We start from the raw sequence: 13,348 nt of genomic DNA on the forward strand, positions 1-13,348 counted from the left end.
AAAATTCAGAATTCTGCCCCCTATCCTAAAAAAGTTCAAAAGTTATTTGGCCACCAAAACACATCACTAAGCTAAGGACCCTGGGACTAAACACCTCCCTCTGCAACTGGATCCTGGACATCATGATGGGCCGCCCCCAGGAAGCAAGGGTAGGTAACAACACATCTGCCATGCTGATCCTCAACATGGAGGACACACAGGGGTGCGTGCTCAGTCCTCCTGTATTTCCTGTTCACCCCCGACTGCATGGCCAGGCATGACTCCAACACCATCATTAAGTTTTCCGACGACACAACTGTGGTAGGCTTGATCACCAACAATGATGAGACCGCTTATAGGGAGGAGGTCAGAGACCTGGCCGTGTGGTGCCAGGACAACAACCTCTCCCTCAACGTGATCCACACAGCCCATATATATCTCATTAACATATGCAGTGTCTGTATAGGCAATCTATTTAAACAGAATTCATATGGACAGCTGCTGGACATGAAGTCATGTAAAAGTATGGCTTTTGCACATAACTACACACACTTATACAGTGGGGCAAAAAGGTATTTAGTCAGCCACCAATTGTGCAAGTTCTCCCACTTAAAAAGATGAGAGGCCTGTAATTTTCATCATAGGTACACTTCAACTATGACAGGCAAAATGAGATAAAAAAAATCCAGAAAATCACATTGTAGGATTTTTAATGAATTTATTTGCAAATTATGGTGGAAAATAAGTATTTGGTCACCTACAAACAAGCAAGATTTCTGGCTCTCACAGACCTGTAACTTCTTCTTTAAGAGGCTCCTCTGTCCTCCACTCGTTACCTGTATTAATAGCACCTGTTCGAACTTGTTATCAGTATAAAAAACACCTGTCCACAACCTCAAACAGTCACACTCCAAACTCCACTATGGCCAAGACCAAAGAGCTGTCAAAGGACACCAGAAACAAAATTGTAGACCTGCACCAGGCTGGGAAGACTGAATCTGCAATAGGTAAGCAGCTTGGTTTGAAGAAATCAACTCTGGGAGCAAGTATTAGGAAATGGAAGACATACGAGACCACTGATAATCTCCCTCGATCTGGGGCTCCACGCAAGATCTCACCCTGTGGGGTCAAAATGATCACAAGAACGGTGAGCAAAAATCCCAGAACCACACGGGGGGACCTAGTGAATGACCTGCAGAGAGCTGGGACCAAAGTAACAAAGCCTACCATCAGTAACACACTACACCGCAAGGATATCAAATTCTGCAGTGCCAGACAAATTCTGCAGTGCCAGACGTGTCCCCCTGCTTAAGCCAGTACATGTCCAGGCCCAGATGAAACCAAAATCTAACTTTTTGGTAAAAACTCAACTCGTCGTGTTTGGAGGACAAAGAATGCTGAGTTGCATCCAAAGAACACCACACCTACTGTGAGGCATGGGGGTGGAAACATCATGCTTTGGGGCTGTTTTTCTGCAAAGGGACCAGGACGACTGATCCGTGTAAAGGAAAGAATGAATGGGGCCATGTATCGTGAGATTTTGAGTGAAAACCTCCTTCCATCAGCAAGGGCATTGAAGATGAAACATGGCTGGGTCTTTCAGCATGATAATGATCCCAAATACACCGCCCGGGCAATGAAGGAGTGGCTTCGTAAGAAGCATTTCAAGGTCCTGGAGTGGCCTAGCCAGTCTCCAGATCTCAACTCCATAGAAAATCTTTGGAGGGAGTTGAAAGTGCATGTTGCCCAGCAACAGCCCCAAAACATCACTGCTCTAGAGGAGATCTGCATGGAGGAATGGGCAACAGTGTGTGAAAACCTTGTGAAGACTTACAGAAAACATTTGACCTCTGTCATTGCCAACAAAGGGTATACAAAGGGTATATAACAAAGTTTTGAGATAAACTTTTGTGATTGACCAAATACTTATTTTCCACCATAATTTCCACCAAATTCATGAAAAATCCTACAATGTGATTTTCTGGATTTTTTTTCTTATTTTGTCTGTCATAGTTGAAGTGTACCTGTGATGAAAATGACAGGCCTCTCTCATCTTTTTAAGTGGGAGAACTTGCACAATTGATGACTGACTAAATACTTTTTTGCCCCACTGTAAATCCAGTTTGGTTTATCCATGTGTAGGAATTCTGTGCTTGTTGTTAGGGGAATTATATCGAAGATTTAGGTGGCTGTAAACTAAGCCGATTAAAATTATTAAAAACGCAACAGCAATTATGATAGTACTGTACTTAATTACAGATGTTGTTTAAAAATAAAAGGTATTTCATAAATAAACATTTAATCATAAAGCATTCTCTTTTTATTGAAAGGCTTTAACAAGTTCAAGCACGGCTGAATCAATAACAGCAGTTTAAAAAAACAACCCACAGGCATACAAACATAGCATTTAATAAAGGAATTAATAATCACACTTTAAAAATCCATTCATATACTGTATTTTCAACTGATCCATAGACATTTACTCCAGCATTCTTAAAATATTATTAAAATAAAACCAACATGATTAGTACATCAGTATTGTCACTTCAAAACTATTTAAACTGTGTTATACTTCTATTTCATAATTTGCTAATGGTGAATTCGTTTTGTATTGACTATCCAGCATTCCAAACACTGTATCTTTGGCAGTTCACATACTCTGGTTCAAAAGTGCAACTGACACACTCCCAAGCCTGTACAGAATCCACAAGTACCTTCAAGAGAATGCAGGACCTTAATAAGTTAATCGCTCAATGGAGGTTGTGCATTATCTTAAATGTGTAAATATTTCTGCATAACTCATTGGCCACACTTTTTCTTATCAAATTCCATGTAAATTCAAAAAGGACATCGGGGACGTTTCTGAAACATACATGTTATTCCACTCACCAAATTGCCATTTATGTAAATGGGCCACTGCAATGCTTCATGGACTGTATACCTACAAAAACATTTTTTATAATTGTGCACCGTGCAATCCTACATTCTTAGGGCTGGATTCAATCCATATTGCCAAAGTATCGCTGACGATTGCTGACGATCCGCGTACAAATCCAGCATTTACCGTGAATGCAGTCTCCGCGACCGCGGGAACATTGACTTTAATTGTCAATCGCGCTATAAAGAGGATCTTCAGCGCTACGGATTAAATAGCCCTCAGAGTGCTTCTTTCTTTGTACATCAATAAACTCAGAAAAACATACAAAGTTATAGGTTTGTCTTCACAATTTAAGCATATTTAAGCAATTTAAGCAAGCCACATTAAAAGCCAAAGAGCAGAATCTCTAAACAGCTTTATAAATTATTCTGGAATAAAAAAAAGTGTTGTGTGTACATGCGTGTGTATGTGTCGTGTGTGTGTGACATGTTTGTGATGTGTGTATCAGTATGTACATGTGTCGCAGTATGTGTGTGTATTCATTTTTCCAGGTTGAGCAGAAGGCTTGGCAGGTTCCTGTAGTCGATCTGTGGCAACACCAACAGGCAGTAGAGGAGCAGCCACAGAAGTAGGAGAATGTAGTACTCTGTCAATGAAGTAGGAGTTCTCATCTCCCTCCAGCTACACACACACACGCACACACACACACAAAGGGAGAGAAAACCGGGTTCAGCAGAAGGTTGACAGAACCAAACAGACTTTAAACCCAGCTAACACATCTGGTTTCTTGGAAATTGTGTGAATGTACATTTTTGGTTTCCACTTTGCCTGTTCTGAGAACTTGAATTTTTAGGTTGCAGGGAGGTTGTGAAAACATTCTACTATGGTTCTCTGAAAGTTTTCCTAGGAGGTTTACTAACCTTCTGAGAATGGAAATAATAGGTTATTTGAAGGCAATTAAATAATTTTCTGAGAACATGTTTCAATAAGACTTTTAATAATAATGACAGCTTAGGTTAACTGTTTGGAACCCCAACACAGATATGACACCTGGAAATTAATTTGCTTAGGCATTAATCATGCAAACACATGTATTTGTTTTATTGTGCCATGGCATCAGTGAGATTCTGAACCTATGATCTACTGTTCTATATCAATGGAATTAGTTCACTGTGCCACCAGGATGGAGCTAGCGTGCCATGTTTTAAAAAACTGTTCATTGTAATCTATTCAAGCAGACCCCATTTCCATCCAAGGAAATAAACACACTCGTTAACATTATGTGTGGCCAATTAGTGGGCACGGCCAACACACCTGAACACACTTAATTAACAAGATAGGCTAAAGAGAGTATTGTTGATGCTGTGAACGGAATGTATATGTTTTTAAATAACATTCTTAGAACGTTCTTTGAATGTTACTACTGTTTTTTTTAATGGAAAGTTTTCTTAACGTTCTAAGAACATGACTTTAAATAGAACCACGAGGAAAGGTGCAGAATACACTATGCTGAAGTACTGAAATCCCCACAGAAGAACATTGTTTCTTAACATTCTCTGAACGTTCTGAGAACATTATATATAGAACTTTAAATAGAAACATGAGGAAATCTTCAGAAAGTGTTATCGTGAAGCACTGAAATTCCCACAAAAGAAAGTTGTTTCTTAATGTTCTCTGAACGTTCTGAGAACATTACATAGAACCACGAGTAAACCTTTGGGAAACGTTCGGCTTAGGTACTGAAATTCGCACCTAAGAAACATATGGTTCTCAGAATGTTATGCGCTAGCTGGCTATCCTGCAACATTCCCAGAATGTTGTGAGAAGGTTAGATGCAAAATAATCATAGGACAACCATGCTCTCACCAAGCTCTATGAAACATATGGTTCTGAAGACATTATGTGCTAGCTGGGAAGAGATAATGTCAACATAAACTGCAGAGCTACAATTCAGGGTAAAATGGGTCAAAGGTTGAATAAAAAAACAGTTATATGTTAGGCTTCTCTAATGACACCAAAACAAAAGCCCAGGATGGATTTCATTTATCCAGACTGAATAGTTATTTTCATGTTGAATAGCTTTCTGATACTAATAATTGAACTATGTCTGGGATAGGCTGAATGCCAGTCTGCTTGTGCTATAATGCCAACTCCTTGTCATTCATTGTCATGAGCAATGGAGTTTGCAAGAGCAAAAGATATATGGGACAAGGTTAGTCTCATACTAATACTGTAACTAGGTACGGGAGTTTTGACACGGCCAGGAAAAACTATAGGCCCTAGTTATACCCTTCGTACAACTAGCATCTGATGTTTTTCTTGGTCAGATTTCCTCCAGGTCCTCCTAATAACTACTAAGACAACATCTTTGTTCCTGAGCTACAGACAGCTGTGTTCCTTTATCTCTATGGCTGTGACCTAAATGGCACCCTATGGGCCCTGGTCAAAAGTAGTGTACTATGAAGGGAGATAGGGTGTCATTTAGGACACAGACTATCTGTATGGCATCTCCCTCCCCAGAGGGCTGTAAGATGATGTAATGATGTAAATGTTTCACACAATTACAACACCAGCCAAGCTGTGCCCCATAGGAGTGATGGTATCAGTCGAATATTGTGTGTCTCTGATTCCCACGATGCCTCACCTCAACACTCATACAGGAGGGTTGTCATGGCAACTACAAGATAGCCCCACCCAGTGACTTACGCTCAGACAAGTGAGCAAGAGCGCTCAGACAAGTGAGTAAGAGAGAAACGGTTTGTGCAACAAACCTCTGTTTTGAACATAATAAGCTATAAATGTATAACAGTTATGCTGCACCCTGCCCTTTGGGACTAGAGGCCTACTGACTCATATTCTTACCTGGTGTCAGACTTGGTACTGTGAGTTCGGCTGGATGCTCCATTCTTCTCATTGTCCTTCTACGGGACAGAGGGAATACAATCCCAAAAACATGAGTGATGATGATAAAAGCACAGGTATTGTTTGTAGGCTCATTTTATGGTAAAATACTTACATAGGAAATAATTATAGTTCCTAAATATCTGAAATGTCTTGCAACAAACCTCATTAGAGCCAGCCACCTTCCTCTGGTGGAGTGGTGTAGAACACATAGAACACTGTTCATCTGTGGTTCCATCACTGTCAGCGTCCCTCCTGTTCAAAGAGAGAGAAAGAAAGAGAGACAGACAGACAGAGAGAGAGCGCTATATTTATGTTTCTACTAGATATAAAATGTACGAACACTATCATTCAGAACAAAGAAAACATCTTGTTAGTTATTATTTACACAGTGACTAACATACTGTTCATCTTACTCATTAAAGCAGAGAGAGAAAAAAGCCACTATTATTGCAATAAAACATTTCAGAATCAGTCATCATCAGCGTAGATTATAAAATTGAATGACAGTGCATTCAGAAAGTATTCAGACCCCTTGACTTTCTCCACATTTTGTTACGTTACAGCCTTATTCTAAAATGTATTGAATTATATTTTTTCCTTGTCAATCTACACCCAATACCCCATAATGACAAAACAAAAACTGTTTTTTAGACATTTTTGGAAAAAAAACAGAAATACATTACATAAGTATTCAGACCCTTTGTTATGAGACTTGAAATTGAGCACAGGTGCATCCTGCTTCCATTGATCATCCTTGAGATGTTTGTACAACTTGATTGGGGTCCATCTGTGGTAAATTCAATTGACTGGACATGATTTGGAAAGGCACACACCAGTTTATATAAGGTCCCACAGTTGACAGTGTATGTCAGAGCAAAAACCAAAAGCCATGATGTCAAAGGAATTGTGTGTAGAGCTCCATGACAGGATTGTGTCGAGGCACAGATCTGGGGAAGGGTACATGTCTGCAGCATTGAAGGTCCCCAAGAACACAATGGCATCCATCATTCTAAAATGGTGAGCTATAGAGCTGGCCGTCCGGCCAAACTGAGCAATCGAGGGAGAAGGGCCTTGGTCAGGGAGGTGACCAAGAACCTGATGGTCACTCTGGCAGAGCTCCAGAGTGGAGTATCTGTGGAGATGGCGGGACCTTCCAGAAGGACAACCATCTCTGCAGAAATCAGGCCTTTATGGTAGAGTGGCCATATGGAAGACACTCTTCAGAAAAAGGCACATGACAGCCCGCTTGGAGTTTTCCAAAAGGCACCTAAAGCCTCTCAGACCATGAAAAACAAGATTCTCTGGTCTGATGAAACCAAAATTGAACACTTTGGCCTGAATGCCAAGTGTCACGTCTGGAGAAAACCTGGCACCATCCCTACGGTGAAGCATGGTGGTGGAATCATCATGCTGGTTGGATGTTTTTAAGCGGTAGAGACTGGGAGACTAGTAAGAATCGAGGGAAAAATTGACAGAGCAAAGTACAGAGAGATCCTTGATGAAAACCTGCTGCAGAGCCCTCAGGACCTCAGACTGGGGTGAAGGTTCACTTTCCAACAGGACAATGACCCTAAGCACACAGCCAAGACAATGCAAGAGTGGTTTCGGGAAAAGTATCTCAATGTCCTTGAGTGGCCCAGCCAGAGCCCGGACTCTGGAGAGACCTGAAAATAGCTGTGCAGGGACGCTCCCCATCCAACTTGACAGAGCTTGAGAGAATCTGCAGAGAAGAATGGGAGAAACTCCCAAAATAAAGGTGTGTCAAGTTCGTAGCGTCATACCCAAGAAGACTTGACGCTGTAATCGCTGCCAAAGGCGCTTCAACAAAGTCTGAATATTTGTGTACATTTGATATTTCCATTTTCATTTTTTACACATTTGCTAAAATGTCCCAAAAATTGTGTTTGCCTTGTCATTATGGGTTATTGTGTGTAGATGGATGAGGGGAAATAAATATTTTATTCATTTCAGAATAAGGCTGTAAAGTAACAAAATGTGGAAAAAGTTTCCGAATGCACTGTATGTCATTATGCAATTTGAATTGCTTAGAGCTTCTAAATGTTAGTGGAGAGGAAATTAGTGACTAGCCAGATCTAATCAATGACTAACCAGATCTAAACACATTTCATTGAGTAAATTTAAGGCATTTTGCTCTATCAAACTGGGAGGCCCAGTTCTGAAGTCATGTCTTTCGCTGCGTAACATTGCCCCAAAAATAATGTTCTCTGCTGTGTTTCTCAAGCGGCGTCCCAAATGGTACCCTTTTCCCTATACAGTGCACTACTTTTGACCAGAGCCCATAGTAGTGCACTATAAAAGGAATAGGGTGCCATTTTGGATATAGCCCAGCTGTACCAGGGACCTAAGAATAGTATCCTACCTCATGGTCTCATTGTTTCCTCTGGCAGCAGAGGCAGACTTCTCCTCATCAGGCCTGGTGAGATCACTGCTCTCAGCAGCTCCACGGTGGGTCTCCATCTCTGTCTCCACCACACCCCCATCTCCCTCCGTCTGCTCACCCAGCACGGAGCACCATTCCTGTGGGCCCGATAGCCTGGAGCCCCCTCTCACTTCAACCTCCTGGGCACACATGGGAGGGGGAGACTACTTTAGAGTGTAAGGGGATGGTGGAGGTTGTTGGATAGGAAAATAGGGTATGGATGTAGTGCATCCAAAGAACACCATACCTACTGTGAAATGGGGGTGGAAACATCATGCTTTGGGGCGTGCAAAGGACCAGGACGTACTGATCCGTGTAAAGGAAAGAATGAATGGGCGATGTGGGGGTAAAGGGTTACTGGCTAGTCATCAGTGATGGGGGAAAATCGCTACAGTTACATATCACAATATTATTTTGGACAATATTATACAGATACAAAATACCAGCAACAGTGTGTGAAAACCTTCTGAAGACTTACAGAAAACGTTTGACCTCTGTCATTGCCAACAAAGGGTATATAACAAAGTATTGATATAAACTTTTGTTATTGACCAAATACTTATTTTCCACCATAATTTGCAAATAAATTCATTTGTGATTTTCTGGATTTTTTTTCTCATTTTGTCTGTCAGATAGTGGAAGTGTACCTATGATGAAAATTACAGGCCTCTCTCATCTTTTTAACCCCATAAAAAATCTTTGGGAGAACTTGCACCAAAACATCACAGTTGGTGGCTGACTAAATGAAGACTTTTTGACCTCCCCACTGTATTATATAAACTTTTGTTATTGACCAAATACTTATTTTCCACCATAACAAATAAACACTACCAGTCCAACATTTTAGAACACCTACTCATTCAAGGGTTTTTCTTTATTTGTACTATTTTTTTTACATTATAGAATAATAGTTTAAGACATCAAAACTATGAAATAACATATGGAATCATGTCGTAACAGAAAAAGACAAATCAAAATATATTTTATATTTGAGATTCTTCAAATATGACAGCTTTGCACACTCTTGGCATTCTCTCAATCAGCTTGATGAGGTAGTCACCTGGAATGCATTTCAATTAACAGGTGTGCCTTCTTAAAAGTGAATTTGTGGAATTTTAATGGTTTGGGAATTGAAATGGTTTGGGATGAGTTGGACCGCAGAGTGAAGGAAAAGCAGCCAACAAGTGCTCAGCATATGTGGGAACTCCTTCAAGACTGTTGGAAAAGCATTCCAGGTGAAGCTGGCTAAGAGAATACCAAGAGTGTGCAAAGCTATCATCAAGGCAATGAAGAATCTCAAATATGAAATATATTTTGATTTATTTGACACTTTTTGGTTGCTACAAGATCCCATATGTGTTATTTCATAGTTTTGATGTCTTCACTGTTATAGAAAATAGTTTTTAAAAAATAAAGAAAAACCCTTGAATGAGTAGGTGTTCTAAAACTTTTGACCGTTAGTATATAAATATGTATTTGTATTTTTTTTTTGTTTCTTTGTTTTTGCTAGGTAGCATTAGCTAACGCTGGTCGGGTGTGCCTGTGCCAAAACTCAAATATTTTTCATCCTATAGCTTGTTCTTCATCTTCTTTTTAAATAGTGAGCCAACATGTTTTCATGACTTTTATTTCCATAACTGATCAAAACTCATTTATCATGCTCCCTCCGGTCTCTGCAGAAGACATATAGTGAGAAATACCTATAGAATCGTGAGAATTGCAATACATATCACAACGGCACCTAAGTATTGCGATAATATCGAATCATGACATCCCTTTCAATTCCCAGCCTTAGTAGTCATATAGAGTAGAATAAAGCACTTGATAAAAATATCACTCTTTCTTTTTAACTGTCTTGAACAGTAGCTCCAATGTCCGTCCTTTAAATCATGGGGTAACTTTCTCATTATTGATTCATGATTCATGGTTGGTCAACACAGCTTATGAAATGACTTCCAAATCAGACTTGGTATGCAGAACATCTAGCACACCAAAACAATGCATATATTATCAGACGCCCAGACAGACACGTCAGATAGAACCAGAGAAAAGGATGACCGATAATATAACACATGCAGACAGATTATTGCACGTAATGAGACAGTGACATTGTCCTATGTGTATGTGTGAAATGTCACGTCACTCTGATGTTGTCTGGTGTTGTTTGGATCACCTTGTACACACACACACACACATACACATGCAGGAGGCGCGCATACATGCACACACACACATACACATCTGTCCTTGTTGTCCATACATACTGGCTTACCTTATCATACTTCTGCATTGTTGACTCCTCTCTGAGAGCTTCTAGATCCAGTTGGCTTTTTATGTGTGAGTCTGGACTGCTGTGTGTCTCTGTATGAGTCTCTCCCTGGCTATGTGTGTGCAAGTCTGTATGTGTCTCTGGTTCTGGTTCTGAGGATGGTGCTGGTTGTAGCGCTGCAACACTAAAGGTTAAGGGCCAGGTCTCTACTGACTTGCTGAAGGAAGAGGACCACGGCGAGGTCTCCACGTCGTTCTCTGGTTCCTCTACATGACCACAGTCATCTGTATCCGGGTAGAACAGGTCCATGGGTTCCAGAGTCTCACTCAATGTCATTGTCTGATCAAGGGCCCCACTCATGTCAGCTTGGAACAAGTCCATTGGTTCACTTTCAGGCTTCTCCATTGCACTGCTCCTCTCACTGTCTGTATAGGCCACATTGACACTCTTGGTTTCACTCTTTTCTGTGTCTGACATTTTGTCCCCTGTCTCTTCAACAGTAGAGGCCTCTGTCTCACTATGACTGCCCTCAGTATGATCCTCTACATCCTTTTCTATGTCTCTCTCTTGACCAGGCGGTAGGGATAAAGACTGGTTCTTGGTGTGTGTGTCTGAGGGAGGAGAGCGAGGAACCGGCCCAGTGAGGACCAGTCCAGGGTTAGGCTCCACGAAGGCCTCAGTGACATGGGAGATGGGGACATCATAGTGGGGGTAGTACACCATGTCCAAGGGGATAATGGATACTGGTGTGCCCTGATGGGGGACCTCCACTACTGTTTCTCTGTTGTCTGTTGCTCCAGACCCAGTAGCATCCACCCTGTCATGGCCATTTTCTGCCCCTCTCTTCTTCTCAGGAACTACAACATTCACATTAGCATCTCCACAACAAGGGGCTGTCTCGCTCTTTTCAACCAAGCCACCTCCAGGGGGCTCACACAGGTCTGGGTCTTCATCCCCAACCTCTGCCTCTCTCTCTGGGCTCTGGGTCCTATCCTCTCTGTCCTCTGCTGGGAGTGTGGAGCTCTGCCGATTGTCTGTGCAAGACAGAGATTCCGGGTCCTTTTGCCCAGTATGGCTCTCCTCTTCTGGTTCTGAGGATCCCCCCTGGATAGTCCGAGTCTGGTCCATCTCCATATACGGTTGTGACTGCTCTGTGACCTCCTGAGTCGTAGTGTTCTCCTGTGACTCTATGTGGCCGTTCAGAACGTCCTTTATCTTCTTTTGTGTTTCTGACTCTTCTGTGACCTGCTTGTGCCTTTCCTCTGCTTGACCCTCTGCTTTATCAGAACGATCCATAGCTAACCCCTCCTCTGGGTTTCCAGCCTTTCTGGAATCTGTAGATGGTTCCACTGTTTCCTTCTTGGCACATTCTGATGCTCTGTCTGTCTTCTCCAGGACACCGTCCTGCTGATTTGGCTTTTCATGCAGGTCAGGGGTCTCCTGCTGTGAATGGCTGGCATCCTTGTGTTGAGGAGAACACACAGCTCCACCTATCTCACCCTCACACACGCTCTCACCTACACACACACTCTCACCTTCACACACACTCTCACACACACTCTCCCTTTTCTGGTCAGAGAACTCTAAAGATGGCCGCCCCTGCTCCTTGTTGACGCCATTACTCTGACGTGTATTATTGTCTATTCCTTCTGAGTCACTTTCTGTTCTCTCTGTTATGTTCTTTCCTTCTCTTTGATCAGGCTTCTGCTTGGCTGCCTTGTCCTCACTAAGTTCCAGAATGTAGCTATACGCCTCCTCCTCCTCTTCCTTCTCTTTCTTCTCCCTTCCCTCCCCATCCTCTTCTAGTTGTGTATTAGCCCTGTACTGTGTGCTCTCCACTGAGCTAAAAGAGTAGTTCCCCTCGTCGATAAACAGCTCTGGCATCACTTCCTGTTCCTCATCCTGAGGCTTTCCTGCCTTTGGCCCCATAACCGATGGCAACGGATCCTCCAGATCAGGTGTGACCCCATGGGGTGTGGAGGGAGGGATGTCCCAGGATACCCCGCTGTCACATAGCGACCCATCGCTACGGCTCTCCATAGACCTGTCTGGCGTCACTGCCTCGCTCGGCAGGCGCTCCCAACAGGAGTCTGGCGAACTGATCACAGAGTCACTGATTGGGGAGTCACAGGACACAGAGCCGATGACGGAGTTGACAAATGAGGGCTGCGGAGAGCTGGAAGTGGAGACGGTGAAGACAGGGCTGGGTGTGGTCCCTACCGTCGAGCCTTCGTTGACCGGGGAGCGCTCCACCACGGGCGGTGATATGGGGGACTTGAGCTCCTCGGAGATAGAGGAGATTAAGATTTTGGGCGGGTGCTGGATTAAGTCTCGCCGGACCACAAAGGGCCTCTCTCGGTCCCGACTCCGGTGAACGCCATTCCTCAGGTCGTGGGAGGAGTCGTTGACACGACAGCTGAGTCTACCTGACGACACACTCCTCTGTATCACATCAGATACATTCTCCTGGGGCTGAGAGAGAGAAAGAGTGGTTTGTGTATCTAGTGCAGGGGTGTCAAATAAAAATTACGACCTTAATCAATATTGAAATGACTAAAACCAAATCAAAGCTGTGTAGAAATCATAATAGACCGACATTTATAGTCTCTTCACTCTGTCCAGCCTGCTAATAGCCATTGAAACGAAAGCTACACAATCAGGGAAACGAAAGGCGAAGGATAAAGGAACATTTTGAGAAATATAATACATTTTAAGGGCGTCCCTCCAGACCTCGGTGAAGACCAAATGCGGCCCGCGGGGTAACATTTGTTTGACACCCCTGATCTAGTGGTTTGTTTAAACTACTGTATATCATATATTGATCATGAGATAAATATTATGAAGCCAAATGGCACCGCATTTCCTATATAATGCACTA

The 13,348-nt window shown here is 42.5% G+C and overlaps 1 protein-coding gene across 1 annotated transcript in view; it reads right to left on the reverse strand.

Annotated features, from left to right (window-relative positions):
• Positions 1 to 2,281: 2,281 nt before the first annotated feature.
• Positions 2,282 to 13,348, reverse strand: part of LOC124001775 (calmin-like) — a 48,251-nt gene continuing 37,184 nt past the window's right edge. The window contains exons 9-13 of the mRNA XM_046308825.1: positions 10,474 to 12,942; positions 8,142 to 8,341; positions 5,923 to 6,013; positions 5,720 to 5,778; positions 2,282 to 3,538 (exon numbers count right to left, since the gene is read on the reverse strand). Of these exons, the coding sequence (XP_046164781.1) occupies positions 3,397 to 3,538; positions 5,720 to 5,778; positions 5,923 to 6,013; positions 8,142 to 8,341; positions 10,474 to 12,942 (2,961 nt within the window). The 3' untranslated portion in view covers positions 2,282 to 3,396. The remainder of the gene's footprint in view (positions 3,539 to 5,719; positions 5,779 to 5,922; positions 6,014 to 8,141; positions 8,342 to 10,473; positions 12,943 to 13,348) is intronic.

Source organism: Oncorhynchus gorbuscha, linkage group LG17 (genome assembly GCF_021184085.1).
Source record: "Oncorhynchus gorbuscha isolate QuinsamMale2020 ecotype Even-year linkage group LG17, OgorEven_v1.0, whole genome shotgun sequence".
NCBI lineage: Eukaryota > Metazoa > Chordata > Actinopteri > Salmoniformes > Salmonidae > Oncorhynchus > Oncorhynchus gorbuscha.